The sequence below is a fragment of the Puma concolor genome, chromosome E4, assembly GCF_028749965.1.
Source record: "Puma concolor isolate L17-30 chromosome E4, mPumCon1.1.hap2, whole genome shotgun sequence".
Classification (NCBI taxonomy): Eukaryota; Metazoa; Chordata; class Mammalia; order Carnivora; family Felidae; genus Puma; species Puma concolor.
Genome location: NC_141683.1, coordinates 12,565,087 through 12,585,428, shown reverse-complemented (window position 1 = coordinate 12,585,428; position 20,342 = coordinate 12,565,087). Strand labels below are relative to the sequence as shown.

Genomic DNA, 20,342 nt, shown 5'->3' with positions numbered 1-20,342 from the left:
ATAGTGAATACCTTTAAAGCAGCAAACTTCAAGCTTTTCTGTGATTAGTTCTACTCATCTGAAGCTTCAAAAAATAGCCTGGGGTTTGTCTTTGCTCCGATGATTGCCACTTCCTCCAAAATGGCCTTGGGCTATGGGACAAAATGTGGTTATTAGTTTCTGATCTACTTTTCAGGCTTTTGTCATGGATCCACTAAAAAAACCTTGCGTTTTAAAGCATTTATGTTTGCAGGACAAAAAAAATCAGAGGCTAATTATTGTTAATTAAAGCTACAAATTAGGAGCAACTTCCAGTTGACTCTGTAAGGTCATTAACTAACATTAGCTATTATTTTTTAGTGTGTGTTAGGCATTGTTCTAAGTACTTTATAAGGTAGAGTAACTCTGGTGAAGCTATTAGACGTCTCTCCATTTTATAAACGAATAGGTGGTTTACACAGCTACTAAAGGTAGAAAAACAAGATAAAGCATTCTGTATTGCCATAGCTTAATAAGAAACTGATTCTGACAGAAATGTGGCTTATGTATTTACCTCATTCATCTATATGAATACATACTCAAAACATCAGTCTTGAAGATATGCTATATTTAATCTGCTTTGATAATTTCCTACCAACTTAATAACAGTTTTGCTGTGTTCTCACACATAGCATATACCAAAACCATGAGGTTTTGCATATGCTGTTCCCTCTGCCTGGAATGTCCTTCCTTTTCTATGTATTAAAATTCTACTTATCCTTGGCACAAGAACAGACACTCAGATCAATGGAACAGAATAGAGAACCCAGAAATAGAGTCACAAACGTATGGCCAACTAATCTTTGACAAAGCAGGAAAGAATATCCAATAAAACAAAGACAGTCTCTTCAGCAAGTGGTGCCAGGAAAACTGGAGAGTGACATGCAGAAAAATGAAACCGGATCACTTTCTTACATCATACACAAAAATGAACTCAAAATGGATTTAAGACCTGAATGTAAGACAGGAAGCCATCAAGATACTCAAGGAGAAAGCAGGCAAAAACCTCTTTGATCTTGGCTGCAGCAACTTCTAACTCAACACGTCTCCGGAGGCAAAAGAAACAAAAGCAAAAATGAACTATGGGGACCTCATCAAAATAAAAAGCTTCTGCACAGCGAAGGAAACAATCAACAAACTAAAAGGCAACCGACAGAATGGGAGAAGATGTTTGCAAATGACATATTAAAAATAGAACCTACGACCCAGCAATTGCACTACTAGGTATTTATCCAAGGGATACAGGTGTGCTGTTTCGAAGGGGCACAAGCCCCCCAATGTTTATAGCAGCACTATCAACAATAGCCAAAGCATGGAAAGAGCCCAAATGTCCATCGATGGATGAATGGATAAAGATGTGGTGTATATATATAATGGAGTATTGCTCGGCAATCAAAAAGAATGAAATCTTGCCATTTGCAACTACATGGATGGAACTAGAGGGTATTATGTTAAGCGAAATTAGAGAAAGACACGTATCATAGGACTTCACTCATATGAGGACTTCAAGATACAAAACAGATGGACGTAAGGGAAGGAAAGCAAAAATAATACAAAAACAGGGAGGGGGACAAAAACGTAAGAGACTCTTTTTTTTTTAAATTTTTTTTTTTTTTTTAACGTTTTATTTTATTTTTTTGGGACAGAGAGAGACAGAGCATGAACGGGGGAGGGGCAGAGAGAGAGGGAGACACAGAATCAGAAACAGGCTCCAGGCTCTGAGCCATCAGCCCAGAGCCCGACGCGGGGCTCGAACTCACGGACCGCGAGATCGTGACCTGGCTGAAGTCGGACGCTTAACCGACTGCGCCACCCAGGCGCCCCAAAAACGTAAGAGACTCTTAAATGGAGAACAAACAGAGGGTTAATGGAGGGGTTGAGGGAGGGGGGATGGGCTAAATGGGTAAGGGGCACTAAGGCATCTACTCCTGAAATCATTGTTGCACTATATGCTAACTTGGATGTGAATTTAAAAAATAAAATTAGAATTAAAAAAAAAACACATTATAAATGGTATGCCTAGTAATCTTAGACATGTAAATATGCAATACTCAAATAGTAATTTACCTGGGTTTTAGAATTACCAATTGACTTTTACGGTCTTATTTTAATTTATATTTTCTTTTTTAGCAATGAGTATGTATGACTTTTCAATAAGCAAAATTATTTCTTTGAAAAAATAAAACAAGTTCACCCAGAAAAAAAATAATAAAAGTCTACTTATCCTTCAAAACATGATTCAAAATTCAAGTCCTTTTGAAGCTTATTCCTTTTATTGGTGTATTTATTACTACAAAGTGGGAAAGTGTTTTGGAATGGAGCCCCAGAGAGATTTACCTAGTTGACTAGAAATGAGTAAAAGGCATTCCAGGCAAAGGGACAGAGACAGAGATGGGAAATGGCGCATTGTTCACAAGAAACCCCAAATGGTTAGGTTGCATAGGGCTTTGCTGGATTGGTTGAAGAAGAGAGACTGGTCAGATAGGCTGAACCAGACTTGGCTATAGCATTAATATTTTATTCTGTTACTGATGGTGAGCCCTGAAAAGCCTTTTAAGGGGAAGAGAGACATCTTGGTACGTTGTACATTAAGAAAGAAAATACCTGTGGCAATGTGGGGCCCGCCTGAGACAAAACTCCGGAGGCCAGTGTACGTAACTGACGTCAGAGGTTAACAGACACGAGGCAGTAGAGGCATCTGCGAAAGGGGAGACCCAGGAGACACGAGTGGGAATGGCGGGATGTTGTGCTGGCCAAATGAACACAGCAGACGGTGTGTTGGAGAGGCTAAGATGACTCCGGTTCTGGTTTAGGTTACCAGGTACATTTTGGAAATGTGAAGCCCTTTAGCAGGAAATACTGTAGGAAGAGCAGGTCTGGGAGTGGATGGTGAAACGAGGGTTTTGGGACAAATAGCCTGAAAATATGATGGGAACATTCGAGAGGCCTGAGGATGCAGCTGGAATAAGGTCTAGAGCTCAGACCTAGAGAAAGAATGTTGGCTGGAGTCATCCTATTCGTGTTCTGTCAAACCATGGGATTAGAGGAGGTAGACTAGGCAGCACCAGAAAAGGGCCAGGTACAGAAGTTTAGCCTACGAATGCCTAGGGAAGAACTAAGAAAAAGAATCAGAGTGGGAGGGCAAGTCATAGGAGTAATTTTAGTAAAAAAAAGAAATGTTTTATAGCAGCAGAAACGCAGCAGAGTGATATGGGAAGACAAGAGACTGAGACGTTAGCTTGGGTCAGAAGTGGCATTAGGGGTCGCAGGGAAAATGGCGGTGGGGCGGAGGCAGGGCGGGCGCAGACAAGTGCAAAACAAGAAGCGGAAGTGAGGGGGTTATGCCTCCTTCAGAAACCATGGCCTGTTGGTGAAGACCCCACAGAAACTAGCAGTAACGAGAGGGAGGAAGAAGCTCACGGGAAAGGTATGGGGTTTCTTTGTTTTTCGGTCCATTTGTGGTTTTGTTTTGTCTTCTAAACAGAAAGATTTAGGACAATTTTAGATTCAGGAGAAGGAGTGTAGGAAGAGAAGGACTTCAACATACAAGAAACGAGAGGACTGCTTGTTCGAGGTCTGAAACATGAGGGAGACTGGGTTCCCAATTTTCTTCATCTCTTTGTAAGGACGTCCTGTGGTACATAAATCATGTATTTCAGAAATAAATGAATACATAAAACAGTATTAATTCATGATATTTATTACTGGGGTTGTTTACAGAAAAGCCTTTTTCCCACTGTTAATTTAGGCCTAAGAAGAAGGGGTCTGTGTCTCATGTGACCTCCCATTAGAACTTTTATTTTAAAAAATCATAAAACTGTCTATATCTGGGAAGATATTAATATCAATTTTTTTAAAAAGTGCGGAGGGTTGGAGATAGGAGTTTTGCTTTATCCCTTAGTAACTACGACCAAACAAGGTATAGAACTTGGCAGGGTTCTTGCCACAGACGCATCTGGCTCCCGGCTGCAGCTCACGGAGCGGTGTGAAGGGGATGCAAAGACTTTTAGCTCCCATGGATGGAGCCCCAGGTTCAAGATCTTGATCTCTGAAATTAAAAACAAATTAAGAATTCCACTCATTTATGCTCTAAATTCCCATTCTTTTTCACTGCAATACTCACAAGTTCTGTTAACTACATTTACCTAGCAGTGGTCTTTTTGATCCAGTCTTCACAGTCAATTTCCCCACAGAATGGAATCTGAGCAATCTAATAGAAAAGAAAAAATATTCTGGGTTTAGAATTCCATTCCGTAAAAGGAATACCTGAGTTGAAGCAAAAAGGACACGTCTCCCATGGTACCTGTTTCAGGCCACGGTACCTTTCCAAACCTGCAAGAAACTCTGCTCAAAGGCGTAAGGGATGGGAAAATGTTTTTGTCCCTCTATCCAAAACCCATACACTGTAAAGCAACACGACAAAACATCTTTGCCATACACGTCAATGTCCAAATAAACTGGCTACAACACAGTGCCCGAAGAGAGGAAAGAAAGGATCGGTAGACCTGAGTCCTGCCTCTCACTGTACTGCTCTCATTTCAGATCCGGACACTACCTGCTCTGCCTAGGTGACCAGTTGCAAGTAGGACAGAGGAGAGATGATGAATAATAAACTGATTTTTAAACTGCCGTTAATGATAACAATGAACAATCAGGTAAACCTCGCTTTATGCCATAATGCGATAGGCAAGTGAATCACTTTTAAAGTCCAAGGGTACTCAAAGTCAAAAATAATTTGTATCAGAAAAAAATAACTTCTCAAATTTTCTTTTATAGATCATACAGAATAACGGGCAGAATCAAGAGAGCTGGGATTTTACCCTAATTTTGAAATTCACTGCATATTTGAAACTCTCTAGCTCTGAATCTTCTTTTGTAAAATGCGTGTTGGACTAGACAAGAATTAAGAGTTCTCTCAGCTGTAAACCCTAAACTTTTCATAGCATGTCTACTTCAAAGTGAGGTTTGTATGCAAGAACAATTATGTAACAATCCTACAGAAAGTTCCTGGAGATCAAGATTAGCAGTGGGGAGATCAAAGATGGGGACAATCCCCAGACATTAGTTTAAAAACAGTTAGAAAGTTATCCAGCTCCCTCATCAATTTTTTTTTAATGTTTATTTTTGAGACAGAGACAGAGACAGAGAGACAGAGAGAGAGAGAGAGAGAGAGAGAGAGGGAGTGTGTGTGTGTGTGTGTGTGTGTGTGTGTGTGTGTGTGACCAGGGGAGGGGCAGAGAGAGAGTGGGGGACAGAGGATCTGAAGAGGGCTCTGCAATAACAGCAATGAGCCCAAGCTCAACGCAGGGCTTGAACTCACGAACCGCGAGATTATGACCTGAACCGAAGTTGGACGCTCAACCAACTGAGCCACCGAGGCGCACCCCCTCATCAATTTCTGATCAACTACTTTGAGCCACACATTCCATACTCAAATCATGACCCTCTTGCAAACCCCTTATAAGGCACTGGGAATTTAGTTAAACATACTTTAAAAGGTTTCTCTAAGAAGTAAAGTGAAAGTAACAGTAGGAAATTATAAAAAGAACAAGTAATTCATCAGGTGAACATTCTGCAGGATAAGAAATAGTTAGTTATCCGTCTCTTATTCAACAAAATGTGTTAGCCTAATTCCCAAAATTGGTCAACTGTTATTTTGATAATCTGCCTTAAGACAATAAGGAAGTGATAACTTGCTAGGAAAATCCCGGCAGGGTAGTGGGGGGTGGGAGGGAATGAGTGGGTGAAGAGAAGGTGTAAGGAATGGTATTAGTAAGAATTTTGAAACATTTTAATAAAAATTGTTTATGCGATGAAAGTGGAAGCAAAATAAACTTAGATATATAAGGGCTGAAATAACCCAAAGTTACCCCCCTGTATTGAAATTTGGTAAATCATTAGCATTTGTACAAACAGAAAGCATGAAAAGAATGTACATTCATAAAAGTATTGTTTAAAATTCATTACAAAAAACAGAATGGGAGGAAAACTTGGAACCACTGTCACTGTGCAATGATAAAAATATTAAGACTTAATTACAAAGAGGGTCTTTGGATTATAAATTTAAATTTGGTCTCTTAGAAAATTTTGCTTTTATTTTTAACCCACAACACAACTATATTTTCATTACTTTAACAAATTCTACAGTAAGTGGTCTTATTTTCTTTTTCCCTAAGAAAAAATTACTGAGGCTTGAGAAGGGATTTCTAAAATAATTTTTAAAATTTAAAAAATGCCATAGTATGGAAAAATTCAACTGAAGTTATTTAAACTCATAAATGATAATTTTGTAAAAATGCATGTTTTAATTCTTTGTAGCTTCAAAGTAAAGTGTAGGTGATAAGACGTGAAATTTCTATTTATGCATATAATTCATTAATATGAAAGGAAAATATATATTTTTAGCCTATTTATTCAACCACAGAAAAGTTTTTAACTTTTATTTTTTATTATTTCTATATGCTTTAAAAAGATACAATTTTCCACAATGTATAATATCTTGAATTCTGAAGCAGAAAATGTTAATGACGAGAAATATCAATACTCAAAAATCATGGTGATCAACAGATTAGTAACATACACCAAGACTAAAAAAATTATACATAAATAACATTTGTTTTTCATTTAATTATACTTTTGAAAAAATTTACTGAAGTTCTATAAATCAGATCTAATTTTTTTCATTTATACCAACAAAGAGTAGAAAATCAAACTTTCACCTACATGCAAGTTCCAAAGATCCCTTTCTCCTTCTCCCCACCTAGTAAATACAGTTTTATTTACAAGAGCCTCAAAGGTTGCTTGACGGTCAGTCAACACACAGAAGGTGACCAACATGAGGGGAGGTGGGGGATAGAACTGGCTACTGATACAAGAAACAAAATCTAATCTCTACGTGCTCTTTGGACATACAACTAACATCCCACTTCGTGCTTTAGAATAGATGTTGAAATCTCTAATCTGATATTAGAATAAAAGATATGACTCTACTGATATCTGCTGAGATTCCTTTCTTTGAAAGCAATGGATTAACTGAGAGTTACTCTATTGATTTATTAACTCTTACATAATGTCTTTACCAGACTGGACTGCAAAAGTGACTACTATATTTCCATAATAAATGAAACATTATTTTATTTTTTTTTAAGTTTATTTTAAGAGAAACAGAGAGAGAGAGAGAAAGCAAGCAGGAGAGGGACAGAGAGAATCCCAAGCAGGTCCTGTACTCTCAGAGCAGAGCCCGACGCTGGGCTCGATCTCACAAACTGTAAGATCATGACCTGAGCTGAAACCAAGAGTCAGATGCTTAACCAACTGAGCCACCCCCCCATGCACCCCAAGAAAGGAAATTTAAAAAATTCAGTAATTAATGGAACAAAAATAAAATCATAAATGAATTACAGTGAAAGAAAAAATAAACACTGAATCTTTAGCCCTCTATCGGAAGTATGTAATCTGAGGGGCTCCTGGGTGGCTCAGTTGGTTAAGCGTCCGACTTCGGCTCAGGTCATGATCTCACAGCTTATGAGTTCGAGCCCCGCGTCGGGCTCTGTGCTGGCAGCTCAGAGGGCTCTGTGCTGGCCTGCTTTGGATTCTGTGTCTCCCTCTCTCTGCCCCTTCCCAGCTCTCTCTCTCTCTCAAAAATAAATAAACATTAAAAAAAAAATTTTTTTTTTAATTAAAAAAAAGAAGTACGTAATCTGAATCAAGTAACAACTTCCAGAAACCAGAAAGGTGGAAGATCACAAAGGCAATAAACCAAGAATAATAGAAACCTACTGAAGAATTATGGATCTGAAGGGGATTTTAAGATTATCTATCTTGTATTCATTTACAGATTAGTAAACTGAGAGCCAGAGAGATTAACACATTGTCCCAGTTCATGCAATAAAAGACATATTAAGAGGTTATGACCTGGGGCGCCTGGGTGACTCAGTCGGTTAAGTGTCCCACTAGATTTTGGCTCAGGGCATGACCTCACCGTTTGTGAGTTGGAGCCCTGCATCAGGGTCTGCACTGACAGAGCAAAGACTGCTTGGGTTTTTCTCTCACCCTGTCTCTCTGTCCCTCCCCTGCTCTTGCTCTCTCTAAAAATAAATAAACTTAAAAAAAATAATACATAAGAACAAAAATATACAGAAGAAAGTGCATTAAACTTAGTCAAAATGACATCTAAATTTTAGGACCAAGTTTGCCTCTGTAGAGCTCGGGGTAATTCATTTAGACTCTGGCCCATGGTTTTCTCATTTATAACCTGAGAACACAGGATTGGTTGTAAAATCAAGCATGAATACCAGAATATTAAAGTTCACAAGTGATTCATTGCAATAATTAATTGTGCAAATCAGGACACCTCTTTTCTTTGAAAATTAGAGAAGTTTCAGCTAGGAACATCTGCATACTCACAACACATAAAACTGATAAAATTCAAAAGAACCACTATGTACCTACCTGATTAGAAAGACCTAGGTCTTTTAAAGGAGCGTGAAGTACCCATTCATTTTGAAAAACAGGCTTAGACATAAGCAATATTTTCCCCCTTATTATTCAGAAAAGCTCAATCAATTAAGATCAGGGAATTGAAAATTTTGACATGGATTTTTAACCTTATTTTAGGAATATGCACATTATATTTCAATATTACATTATGTTAACGCTTACTTCAGGAACTTAATTCAAGATGAAAAACACCTTCAGTAATTAAAACATTAATTAAGGGTCATACAGAATGAATGCTGTTTAGCCAGTATTTAAAGTGAGAGAAAAAGTTTTTACATAATCAGTTCACAGTGTTATCCAGAAATGATATAATGCTGTAATGCTTTAGGAAAGCCAATGGAAAACAGGATAAAATGTGGAGTAATATATAATCCTGTTGCGTGACTGGCCTTATAAAAGGGATTAATATCATGCATAAATTCAGTGAGTCTTAAAATACCATTACTGAAATATTTTATATTCAAAACTTTCCAGAAGTCTCTTACCTTCCCAGAATCTAGCATCTTCTGAAAGTCTTCCATTGTATTAGCCACGACCATATGAGTCTTAAGATCTTCAGAAGCCCTATCAAAACATAATTGAAAAAGAATATATTTTTTCTTACAAATATGACAAAGTTTTCTTTAAAACATAAGCATAATCTAACAAAAGAGCAATTACCTGGAAGTGAGAACTTACCAATTTGAATCTCAACTTTGTCACTAACAGCAACACGCAGTAAGTCTCAGTCAACTCATCACTGTATTACTATTAACAGTAAATGAAAGGGGAATTTCCAAAGCATACAACAGGTAATACTTTTTTTAAGTTTGATTTATTTAAGTCACTTCAACATGGGGCTTGAACTCATGACCCTGAGATCAAGTCACAGGCTCTCCCACTGAGCCAGCCAGGTGCTCTAATTACTTTTGTTACTGCCATTAAATCTCTACTCACCAACATTCTATTCCTGTCTATACCACTACCATCTATGAGAGTCTGTATCATTTTTTAAACCTCTTTGGTCTTAATTTTCCCTTCCACAAAACTGGAAAAATACTCAAGTAATCTAACTACCATATAGGATTATTGTAAGAATCGAACACAAAGGCATGAGCATGTTTTAAAAAAGGAAAAACAATAAATACACAATATTCGAGCGGTTATCGTATACTACGTAACTCCCTTGTAAGTACTTCTAAACTACATTTAGAAATGGAAATAAGTATTTATTCTCTTCCACATTCAAAGCCACACAATACATGAAGACCACTCATGGGTGGTGACAAAGAAAGAGAAAGCATACACTTCTTTTCTGACTCTCAGGTCTAAATTCTGTGCCAGTACCTGCTAGCTCTCCACCAAATCCCCTCCTGTGGGCTTCTTCATATTGAGATAAGCTTATGTGAGTAAGTTATAGCCAATGAGATCGAGAAAAACGAATACACGCTTCCCAGGCTTAAGACTTAGGTGGGGAAAAAAATGCACCTTTATGCAACCTACATTGTTAACAAATTTACTGAATAAAAATAAATGCCAATGAAAAAACTGCTTTTTAGCCACTAAAGCAGTTTTCCAACCAGGCGTGTGCATCTGAAATCACAGAGAGAACACTTTAATACTACAGATAACCAGAATCTATCTTAAAACCTGTGAGGCTCAGGTATCTTTCTGTTCCCAAAGTTCCCAGGTGACTCTGAAGAGAATCCCTAGAAAAGAACCACTGTCCTAAATGCATTACTTACTTATTTACTTTTTAATGTTCTATTTATTTTTGAGTGAGAGAGTGCGTGTGCTCAAGTGGACGGGCAGAGAGAGAGACTGGGACAGAGGATCTGAGGTGGGCTCTGCACCGACATCAGAGAGTCCTATGCGGAGCTCGAACTCACAAACTGTGAGATTATAACCCAAGTCAAAGTCAGACACTTAACCAACTGAGCCCCCCAGGCACCCCCAAATGCACAGCAGCATTAAATGGCAGCAACAGAGACAGGCAGCTTTCTGATCTTTCACCTCTGACAGTATTACCTGTTCTGAGTTCAGATGGACTTCAAATGCACTATTCATTAGCTGGTTAAGTAAATCCTTGAAGTCAAGAGACTCATTATCATTCCCATTTTACGGCAAGCAAGCCCAGAGAAATGAAACCACTTGTCCAAAAACGTAAGCAAGCACCAATGCCACAGCTAAAATTAGTTCTTTCCTTAAATGCATGATTTATGGGAGCCTAATGAGTCCGGCACAAGGCATCAGAAGATATATGAATAAACAAGATGCAGGCACTACCTTCCCCCAAACTGAACCTCCATCCCCAGGGGCAGTGGGCCTTTCTCTCTGCCTCGGGTGGGTCGGAGAGAAAATAAGGCGCCACACACACGCACCAGTCTTCTAGTGCCTCTGACTTGAAACCCCTGATTCTAGAAGACCCCTCTCCACAGGTCAGGGCAGCCCTGAAGCTCCCTCTCATCCCGGACCTACAATCTCAATCGAAAGGTTCTCAGCCTTGGCTACAGGTCATCATCACGTGGGGAGGAGCTTTTAATACTACAGCTGCCAAGCTCACTCTAGACCTACTAAATTAATATTTCTAGGGAGGATTCTAGGCACTGGTATTTTTTAAAGCTCCTGGCTGCTGCTAATGTCTACCCACACAGGTGACAATCAGTGCCTTAATCCCCCAAATTCATATGTCATAAAAGCCTGCATCTAAAGTTAACCCCAATTAGTCCATGGGACAGAGAGGCCACTGCTGCAAACCTATTAAGCAGAAAGCTCTTGGAAAAATCGTCATGCTACCAGTCAAAAACACAAAGAGAAACGTAAATGAAGAACCATGGGAGCTCAGAGGGAAAGATGGCTTCCAGTTGGGGCGCTCAAAAAACCCCTCAGTAAGTTCTCAAAAGCTGAACAGGATTTCAAGATCAGAGACAAAAGCAATTCTAAGGACTAACTTTGTAAAAAGGTTCACATGGATGTCTTCCAAAACAGCTTGAAGTTTAGTCTCAGCCTCATTATCAGCAAATGTCAGCTTTTCTCCAGTATCTCGTCTGACAGCTACAAACTGACGGCTCTTCATATCACGTGGCCCAACTTCAAGTCTGATCGGAACTCCCTAGAAAACAAAAAAGACACTTAAAATGATACATGCATGTCTCCACTCGAAGATAAAGAATTATTTCATGGCTTTATCTACCATAAATCATAAAAACCCCAAAATCAAAGGCATTAACAAATAAAGGCAGCAGGCAATATTCCTAAGATACGAAGGTGATCTCCAATAAGAACGTATGAACCTAAGAAAAGATGTAGTGCCCAAGTGGTTTTGAGCTAATAAAGTGTTTAATGGAGAAACAGGAGGGTAGTGCTGTCTAGATCAGTATTCTTGACTCTTCTCAAATGACAGCATGCACAGAAAGTTACATTTGTGTGGCACGAGCTGGTAAACAGAGAAGGCTTCTTGAACCTAAGGCCACCAAACCACTGATTAGCATACCTTGGCACATCTGGGACTCTTATGGGGCACAGTGGTATACTCTGGTTGGTCTCAGGTCTGGACACTCTACTGTGCGGCAGAATCTCTGAAGGCTTGTTAAAGCAAAGACTGCAAATTCTCTGCCCCCCAGAATTTCTTATTACACTAGGCCCAGGAATGGGGCCTAAAGATTCATATTTCTCACAAGTTCTCAAGTGATGCTGGCACTGCTTGTCCTGGGGCTACACTCTGGGAACTACTCCCCTATTCAATACCTTTGGATTTTATAAAGACGCTTAAGGACTAAATGCAACTTTAAGCCTGTGAATGTTCAACCCTCATGAATGCTCCAGGAGGGGACTAAGGCTCAGGGAAACCTTATTTTTAGGGTCGAGTACCTTACCTGATAAACAGTAGGGTTTTTTTTCAAACTTTTTTTTTTTTGAGTAAATGAGCCTCTAAAACTAATTTGGGGTTTTCAAATCTAAGTTAGGCAACCTCTACATATACGGTTTTGCTGATAGTAGTCCTCCAAATCAAAGCCACAGGAAAATTTTAAATGTTATTCTAGAAAAAAATGATTTACCTTTAGAGAAGACTTATTTTATAAAATAATGAACACCATCAAATTGTTGTATACTAAGTATGACATTATTTCATTGTTTTCCTTTATTTACCCAATGTACATGCATGTGTAACAGTGTTGAGTGTAATGAGATTTACAAGAGGGATAAAAAACAGATCCTGTCCTCCAGGAGCTTCCCATTTGCCAGGCAAATAAGGCACGCATACAAACAGTAGGTACAGAAAATCAGAAGTGGGAGACCACCCTCAGCTGGAAGAGAGAAGAACGTTACTACAGAAGGCAAAAATTAATGAGGGATTTCATCAAAACTGAGGAACATTCTATGAAATAACTGACCTATATTTACAAAAATGCCCATTTCATGAATGGCAAAGAAAGGCTGATGAACTACTCCTGATGAAAGGAAACTAAAATGACACTGACAACTAACAGCAATAGATGGATCCTATACTGGATAAGGAGAACCGTGGCAGCCCAGGGCAGGGCGTCAGAGCCTGAGTGGGGCAAGAGGGCCTGAGAAGAGCCTGGCATGGAGTGACACCACCCTTGTGGGATGGGAAGGGCATTCACGTGGGGAGTGGGTGGCAAAGGCAGAGAGAGACTGGTTGCATACAGAGGGGCTGATCAAATAAATCAAGGTAGTAAGGATAACTGGAGCTAGGTGTTTCACTGTCAGAGAAGGGAGTGAAAACCTGGAATGGGAGAAAACTAGAATGAGTCCTGTTTTTTTACTGGAATTGAAAGTATTAATGTGAACTCCCGGTTATCAAATTACATAGATATAGAAACAAAGACGTAAATTTGTGTGTGTGTGTGTGTGTGTGTGTGTGTGTGTGTGTGTGTGTGTGTGCGCGCGCGCGCGCGCACGTGTGTGCGTGCACATCCCCAGTCTGCAGCCCCGTCTACTGAGAAGGTTTGGAAAGAGGGACAGCTCAAAAGTGATGAGTGCATCCAGCACGAAATACCATCTCTGCTCAGAGAACCAGGGCTTCTGTGTGATACGACTAATTCTAGTACCAGACAGCAAGGAAATGCTCAAAAGTCAGCTTTAAGGGATTTTATGAGTCGCATCAAAGATACTTTGAGCCTCAAAATACTGATTGTAATAGATTATAATCCACTGAATGACATGAGAAACCATGGCTCCACAAAAAAATTTTTTTAAAAACAAAAATATGTATTATTTAATTGATTAAAAGATGAATGTGGAATGTGCTGTGTCAAGATCGTGATAATCAAAGAAAAGCCTAAGGAATTATTCCAGAGTAAAAAAAGACTAACAACATGTGATAACTACATGTAGCTCAGTTTTGAACCAGATCCTTCTGCTATGAAAGACACTAGGGGACAACTGAGAAAATTCGATGGGGTTCAAAAACTCACTGGTAATGGATCAATGTTAACTCTCCAATTTTGTGTTCATAGAGTGAAGAGGCATCAGGCTAGAATCTTATTTTCAACTGGTTCAGGAAGGAAAAATTAATTTTTTGTACTATACATGCTTGTCACAAAACTGAGACTGTCTGGGGTGCCTGGGTGGCTCGGTTAAGCGTCTGACTTCGGCTCAGGGCATGATCTCATGGTTGGTGAGTTCGAGCCCCGTGTTGGGCTCTGTGCTGACAGCTCAGAACCTAGAGCCTGCTTCGGATTCTGTGTCTCCCTCTCTCTCTGGCCCTCCCCTGCCCGTGCTCTGTTGTTCTCTCTCTCTCTCAAAAATAAATTAAAACATTACAAAACACATTTAAAAAATTTATGATTGTTTCAGGATAGCAAATTTTACAACCGAGGTGGAAGAAATAGCACAAACAAAGACATAGAGGTGGAAAAGAGACTGTCTGAGAACAGAGACAAGGATGTATGAAAGGAGGTTAACAAAAAATAACAGCTAGAAAGATAATCTGAGGCCAAACCATAGCAGAGGCATAGATTTTGTTGATAGTTTTTTCTAAGTAACAAGTTACGAATTTACTCATAAAAGGCTGTTTGCTTGTTTTTCTTTTCAATAGCAACACAACATGATCCAACACAGTAAAAGGAAAAGTACTTAATTCACTCATATTATTTTCCCCCTTTCTATTTTCCTACTACAGGAAGAGGTATTAAGGAAGTTGTGGGGGGTCGCAGGGTCTGGTCTCACCACCAAACCGTATCCCCAGTTATTCAACTGAGTCTCACAGTACATATCCCGCACCACCCCCACCGCCTCTCTATATAAAATTAATTACTACCAAATGAGTATGAATCTAGATCTTTCAATACTTTCTTTTCTCAGGAATTCTAGGACTAAACGGAGATTAAAATGGCATTAAAAAGTGCCGTCAATACTTTTCATTAACTGGAGAACTCTCTTGGTGTTCCTTAGTTTTTGGAATCATGTTTGGAACACAGGGGCTTTGTTTTCTTTCCTGCGAACTGTAGACAAGGAAGCTGTGGGAGAGCCAACTCCTACTAAGAGGTCCCCTTCACGGTACAGGTTCAGCAGGATATGAAAAAGAAGAGTGACGGGGACAAAGTCAAGTCGGTTCTAAGAGAAGAAGGGAGATGAAAGGGGAACAACACAGAAGGGAGAAGTGAATATGGATGCCTTTTTTCCCCTTTCAATCCAGCCAGCAGCAAAGAGTAAGTCTCTCCTCTAAGTACTCACGGGCTCAGACGAGCTGCCACCAGAATCACACAACAGTTACTTCTAAGTAAGCAAAAAACACTGCACTTAAAGGCAAGTTATGCAGAGAAAACATTTATCTTTAAAGTCTTCATTAAACGTAGGAGAGTAAGTAAAGGAAAAAGCATTTTACACAGAAGGGAAGCAGAATGAATATAACTACTAATTTTTAGCACAGAAGATTTACCTTAGGGGCCAGTTAAAATAAACTGAGCCATTAATAGCAATTTGGGGAACCCTATGTGTGTTCACACCAAATAATCCCCATACTGCTGAGCTTCCACACTTGGGACCAGCTTGCAGCTGCAGTATCACTACATCTTCTCGCATGTTTCCTGGATTGTAAGTTTATAAATTCTCGACTCCTCACTGCTAAAACTAATATGATTCCCTTGTTAAATAAAGCATATGAAATCAAGTTAAATCCCAGAAGTTTACAAAATGGAATTAACAATATAGATTATTCTAATGACAATGTGCAATAAATGAAATTCGTATTAAAATATTAAGCCAGAATTTAGCCTTGAATATACAAAATAAAAACCAACAAATTGGTGTTGAAAAACAATGTGGTGTGAAAAACCAAATACGATAATAATCTCTGATGTTTTACAATGTCAGCTAGGTGATAACCATGCACCATTATTCTGACAGTCTTACTGTTTAAATAGCTTAAATATTTAAATAGCTTATTATTATACGAATTCTTGGTGTAAACATTTTTGTATAACAGTCTTAAGTTTATTGATCATATAGAAGGTCTTTAAGATCATTTTTATTCTAACATAATAAAAATAAGCTTCCACAGAAAAGATTTTAAATTTAGAAAATATGTAAGCTTTAGGTATCCCTCGCTATAACAAAGATCTGGACTTTGTCTAACTGAAGTTTAAGTGAAGAAGAAAAAAACAACTATCCAAACAGAAATGTAATGAGAAGCCTTATGTCTCACAAAAGCATATGCATAAAGAAGCTCTAACTCCAAACTGGGAGTGTGGAAGGGAAAGATACAACTGAAGAATTTACCTTGAGCTCCCAGTGGTTGAACTTCCAACCTGGAGAATAGTTATCTCGCAAATCAACTCTAACTCGAATATTAACACTCAGTAACCGCCTTCGATAATCATTGCATTTCGCAATCAGAGCATCTCGGTCTTCTTCAGAAAGTGCATTTGTAATGCCACAAGGAATAACCACCACCTAGAACCAGCACAATGTCACAAATTTATACAAAGAAACAGTGTACAAAGGTAATGAAGTCTTACCACTGCGGGACACCCAGATGTCAAAACCAACTAGGGACTATAAATTTTAACACGGATCAACTTATGTGATTTCTCATCTCCACTGAACATGTAGCACTCAGCTGCATTACTTTTCTATGCTAAATGCATTTTTACTTGACCTACTATATTTCATTAAACCTATTGTAAGTCATTTCAAAAAATGATTTCTGAAAGAGTTTTACCTAAAAAGCAGCTAAAAATTAAGAGCACGTAGTTACACAATACTAACAGATCATACTCTATGTTGTTTCTATATTAGCAAAATCTACCTGAATGATACTCAGAAAATCACCCTTTCAAATTTCCTAATTTAGTAAACAGGGCTTGTATTTTATAAAAGGAATGATAAGCAGAAATATTTTCCTTACCTGAATACAAGCTACACGGGGTGGTAATACTAAGCCCATGTTGTCCCCATGAACCATGGTCATAACACCAATAGTGCGAGTTGTCAGGCCCCAGGAGTTCTGATAGGCAAACTGCTTCTCTCCTGGTGTCTTTGGATCTTCAAAAATAATTTCAAACATTTTGGAAAAATTCTGCCCTAAATGATGTGATGTTGCTCCCTAAAAATAGAAATATAAGCTTTAATTTTAATAACCCCAATCATGCCTCTGAAAATGATTTCTATAAGATCACACACCCAAAATGACACTAGATATATAAACTTAGCTTCCTTGATTTTTTTATATTAAGTAAATTCTTAAAGCATAAATGATACAACAAAGAGACTAGGATTAGTCAAAAAAACACTACAGAAGTGTATTTGCTGGGAGCAGTCCCTTTCATAGGATTAATTTCAACTACAAAGGCTAAAAAAGAATCCGTGCTTTGGTAATTCAGGATACAAGCCTTTGCTTAACTAAGTGACCTCAGAGATTTAGAGAAGAATGGGACAGAGAAGCCTGAAATTATATGGTCTAGGAAGCACATGAAATGTACTGATTTGTTTGAAAATGGTCTACTTCTCTGACGACTTGCAGTCTGTTGGATGTGCCCAGAGGCTATGCTCATAGTCCCTATGAACCGCCTGCACACTTTGCTGATACCTGGATGGCTCTTCCACTAGCAGATATAAATGCTTCTACGGTAGTTGTATAGTCTCCTCCTGCAAATTTTTCTTTTTCAGTCTTTCTGCCTTTTACAACAGGAATTGCCAGGAGCTCTTCGTACACCTGAGCATATAAGTCAAGTATCTGCAAGACCTGTAACAACATTTTAAATGTGAAAGCGATCAAAATTCATGGTGTATTTATTTCTTAACGCTCTATAAAACTGTACTATTTAAAACTAAATGTGGTGGAACAAGCATCTCAAACAATAAATACCTTTTTTTTATGGGAAGGCTAAAGCAGCTAGTGTGTATTTATTATGGAAAAACATTCAACCAAGTAGTGTAAAAGAAACTGAATAATTTTTTTAAATGTTCATAAGTTTAGAATACAAGAAAAATAGGGGCACTGGGTGGCTAAAGCTTCCAACTTCAGCTCAGGTCATGATCTCACAGTTCGTGGGTTCGAGCCCCGCGTCGAGCTCTGTGCTGACAGCTCAGACCCTGGAGCCTGCTTCAGATTTGGGTCTCCGTCTCTCTCTCTGACCCTCTCCTGTTCATGTTGTCTGTCTCTCTCAAAAATAAACATAAATTTTTTAAAAATTAAAAAAAAATAAAAAGAAACATTTATGAAAGATATAAAAAAATATATAGTAACCAGGGTGAAAATCTTCTGAAGAATAATTAATTTCACCCCTGGGATTATAATTTCCTCTATACATGGAAGTCCAAAAATACTTTCATTTGAAAATATAAGGGCTGCCTGAGTGGCTAGCTGGTCAAGCATCTGACTCTTGATTTCCACTGAGGTCATGATCTTGCAGATCGTGAGATCAAGCCCCACGTTGGACGCCATGTGACAGCACCGACCCTCCTTGGGATTCTCTCTCTCTCCCTCTCTCTTTGGCCCTCCCCCACTCGTGTTCTCTAAATAAATAAGTAAATAACTTGCTTTTTTTTCTTTTAAAAGTAATACATAAATTTTAAGTAACAAAACAATTATACCAGGAAATTATCTTTTAAAGTTATTTTGAGACCAGATTATATTTCAACTTATATTTATTTGTTGAATGATTTCTATACAAACAGATAGCACTGTATTACTTACAGCTGGGGGAAAATAAAAGCACAGCCTGGACCAAGAAATGGAACATAATTAATATGGAAGATAACTTTTTATACCTCTTCTGCTGCTTCTTCAAATGTAGCAAATGCACTGTGCCCTTCCTGCCAAAGGAATTCACGAGTACGTAGGAAAGGTTGAGGATGTTTGAACTCCCAACGCTGGAAGAGGCAGGAATATAATTTCATCATTATGGAGAGCATTTCAATTTTTATTAACAATTTCATGTGGTAAGTAATCAGAAATCATAATTGTAATCCATAACTGTAATAAAAAAAAAATACTTCCATTCTCCCAATCCCTTGAATATAAAAATCAGGAGAAACAAAATGTGCTTTAAAAAAATGAGTAAGAAGAAGAATGAAGGAATAGAAGAAAGAGTGTGTACCTACCACGACATTACACCACTGATTGAGCCTGATGGGCAGGTCTCTGTGTGACTGCACCCATTTTGCATACGCAGGATACATTACTGAAAAGATACAGGCAAATACAGGCAGAGTTAATCACTGAAGATTTTGTTTCTCTTTGAAGGCTGCTAACAGTTACACCAACAACATAATTACCAGAAATTAAAATGATGTTTGTGTAAATGTGTATCTGACGTATGTAATGGTAAGTAAAAGGTATTGTTGTATTTTGCATAAAGCGGATTAGTCAAGAAAATCTATCTAAACTTGACCTTATTTTATGTTCTTTTTACATTGGGATTTACATTTGACATTAAAGTTGACTGCTTTTCAGCTGTTTTATTTTCAAAAACACTAAGTGAAGATCTTAGGGTATATATCGTGTTCTATGTCATGTTCTTTGCATCATTATACTGTTCAATTCTCATTCAATCCACAAAGTAGATACTTGAATCTCATCATTAAAGATGCAGAATCTGAGCATAGAGAAGTTAAATAACTTGCTGAATCCAGCAAGTTAGATTTTATCTATTTAGAGTAAACCTATTCAATGCATCTATCCAAAGTATGGAAGCTCTTATCATGAACTGCTAATTTAAGGGAAGGTGTCGGTCTTATTATAGGTACTCACGACTACCTATAATTCCTAAAATAAAACTCTGCCTATCTGAAAACAGTTGGGGTCATAATTTCAATAATGCATCCTTATATTATACAAGAGTTATCCCTAGAAGTATGAAATAAAGAGCAAACAATCCCTCATTCTAAAGATGGATAATCACTTCGCAAAACACTGACAAGCCCCAAAACTCAAAACCTCCAAGTGGCACTCCTACTCACTACATGTAACTTTAGAAAAACCACTCAACCTCAGAGACCTCTTTTTACCTCCACAACTGAGACAACAACTGCCTCCACTTCTCCCACTCACTACTTTAAGAATAACACACCATGGAATGAAGTCACTTAGGAACCTATAAAAACCTATACAAATATGAATGTCGTGTTAAAATGACTAAAAATTCCTAAGAAAATATGGCATAAAACATTAGTGCTTGCAAGTTTATTATCAATTCCAAGAGAGGCGCATGGGTGGCTCAGTCGGTTAAGTGTCGGACTCTTGATTCTGGCTCAGGTCATGACCTCATGGTTCGTGGGTTCAGGTCCCATGTCGGGCTCCGGACTGACAGTGAGGACCCTGCTTGGGATTCTCTCTCTCCCCCTCTCTGCCCCTCCCCTGCTCATACTCTCTCTCA

At 38.4% G+C, this 20,342-nt stretch overlaps 2 protein-coding genes across 4 annotated transcripts in view; both read right to left on the bottom strand.

Moving 5' to 3' along the window:
• The window catches only part of SLC30A10 (solute carrier family 30 member 10), a 46,504-nt gene extending 42,839 nt beyond the window's left edge, over window positions 1–3,665 (bottom strand). The window contains exons 1-2 of the mRNA XM_086693546.1: window positions 3,566–3,665; window positions 12–131 (exon numbers count right to left, since the gene is read on the bottom strand). The gene's annotated coding sequence lies outside the window, so the exon portion shown is untranslated. The remainder of the gene's footprint in view (window positions 1–11; window positions 132–3,565) is intronic.
• Window positions 3,666–3,702: 37 nt separating this feature from the next.
• Window positions 3,703–20,342, bottom strand: part of EPRS1 (glutamyl-prolyl-tRNA synthetase 1) — a 72,097-nt gene continuing 55,457 nt past the window's right edge. For all 3 annotated transcript variants that reach the window (XM_086693540.1, XM_025927810.2, XM_086693541.1), the window contains 9 exons: window positions 19,069–19,148; window positions 18,736–18,837; window positions 17,552–17,707; window positions 16,871–17,068; window positions 16,243–16,416; window positions 11,448–11,608; window positions 9,003–9,081; window positions 4,164–4,228; window positions 3,703–4,066 (listed from right to left, as the gene is read on the bottom strand). In XM_086693540.1, coding sequence (XP_086549666.1) covers window positions 3,916–4,066; window positions 4,164–4,228; window positions 9,003–9,081; window positions 11,448–11,608; window positions 16,243–16,416; window positions 16,871–17,068; window positions 17,552–17,707; window positions 18,736–18,837; window positions 19,069–19,148 — 1,166 coding nt within the window. In that variant the 3' untranslated portion in view covers window positions 3,703–3,915. The remainder of the gene's footprint in view (window positions 4,067–4,163; window positions 4,229–9,002; window positions 9,082–11,447; window positions 11,609–16,242; window positions 16,417–16,870; window positions 17,069–17,551; window positions 17,708–18,735; window positions 18,838–19,068; window positions 19,149–20,342) is intronic.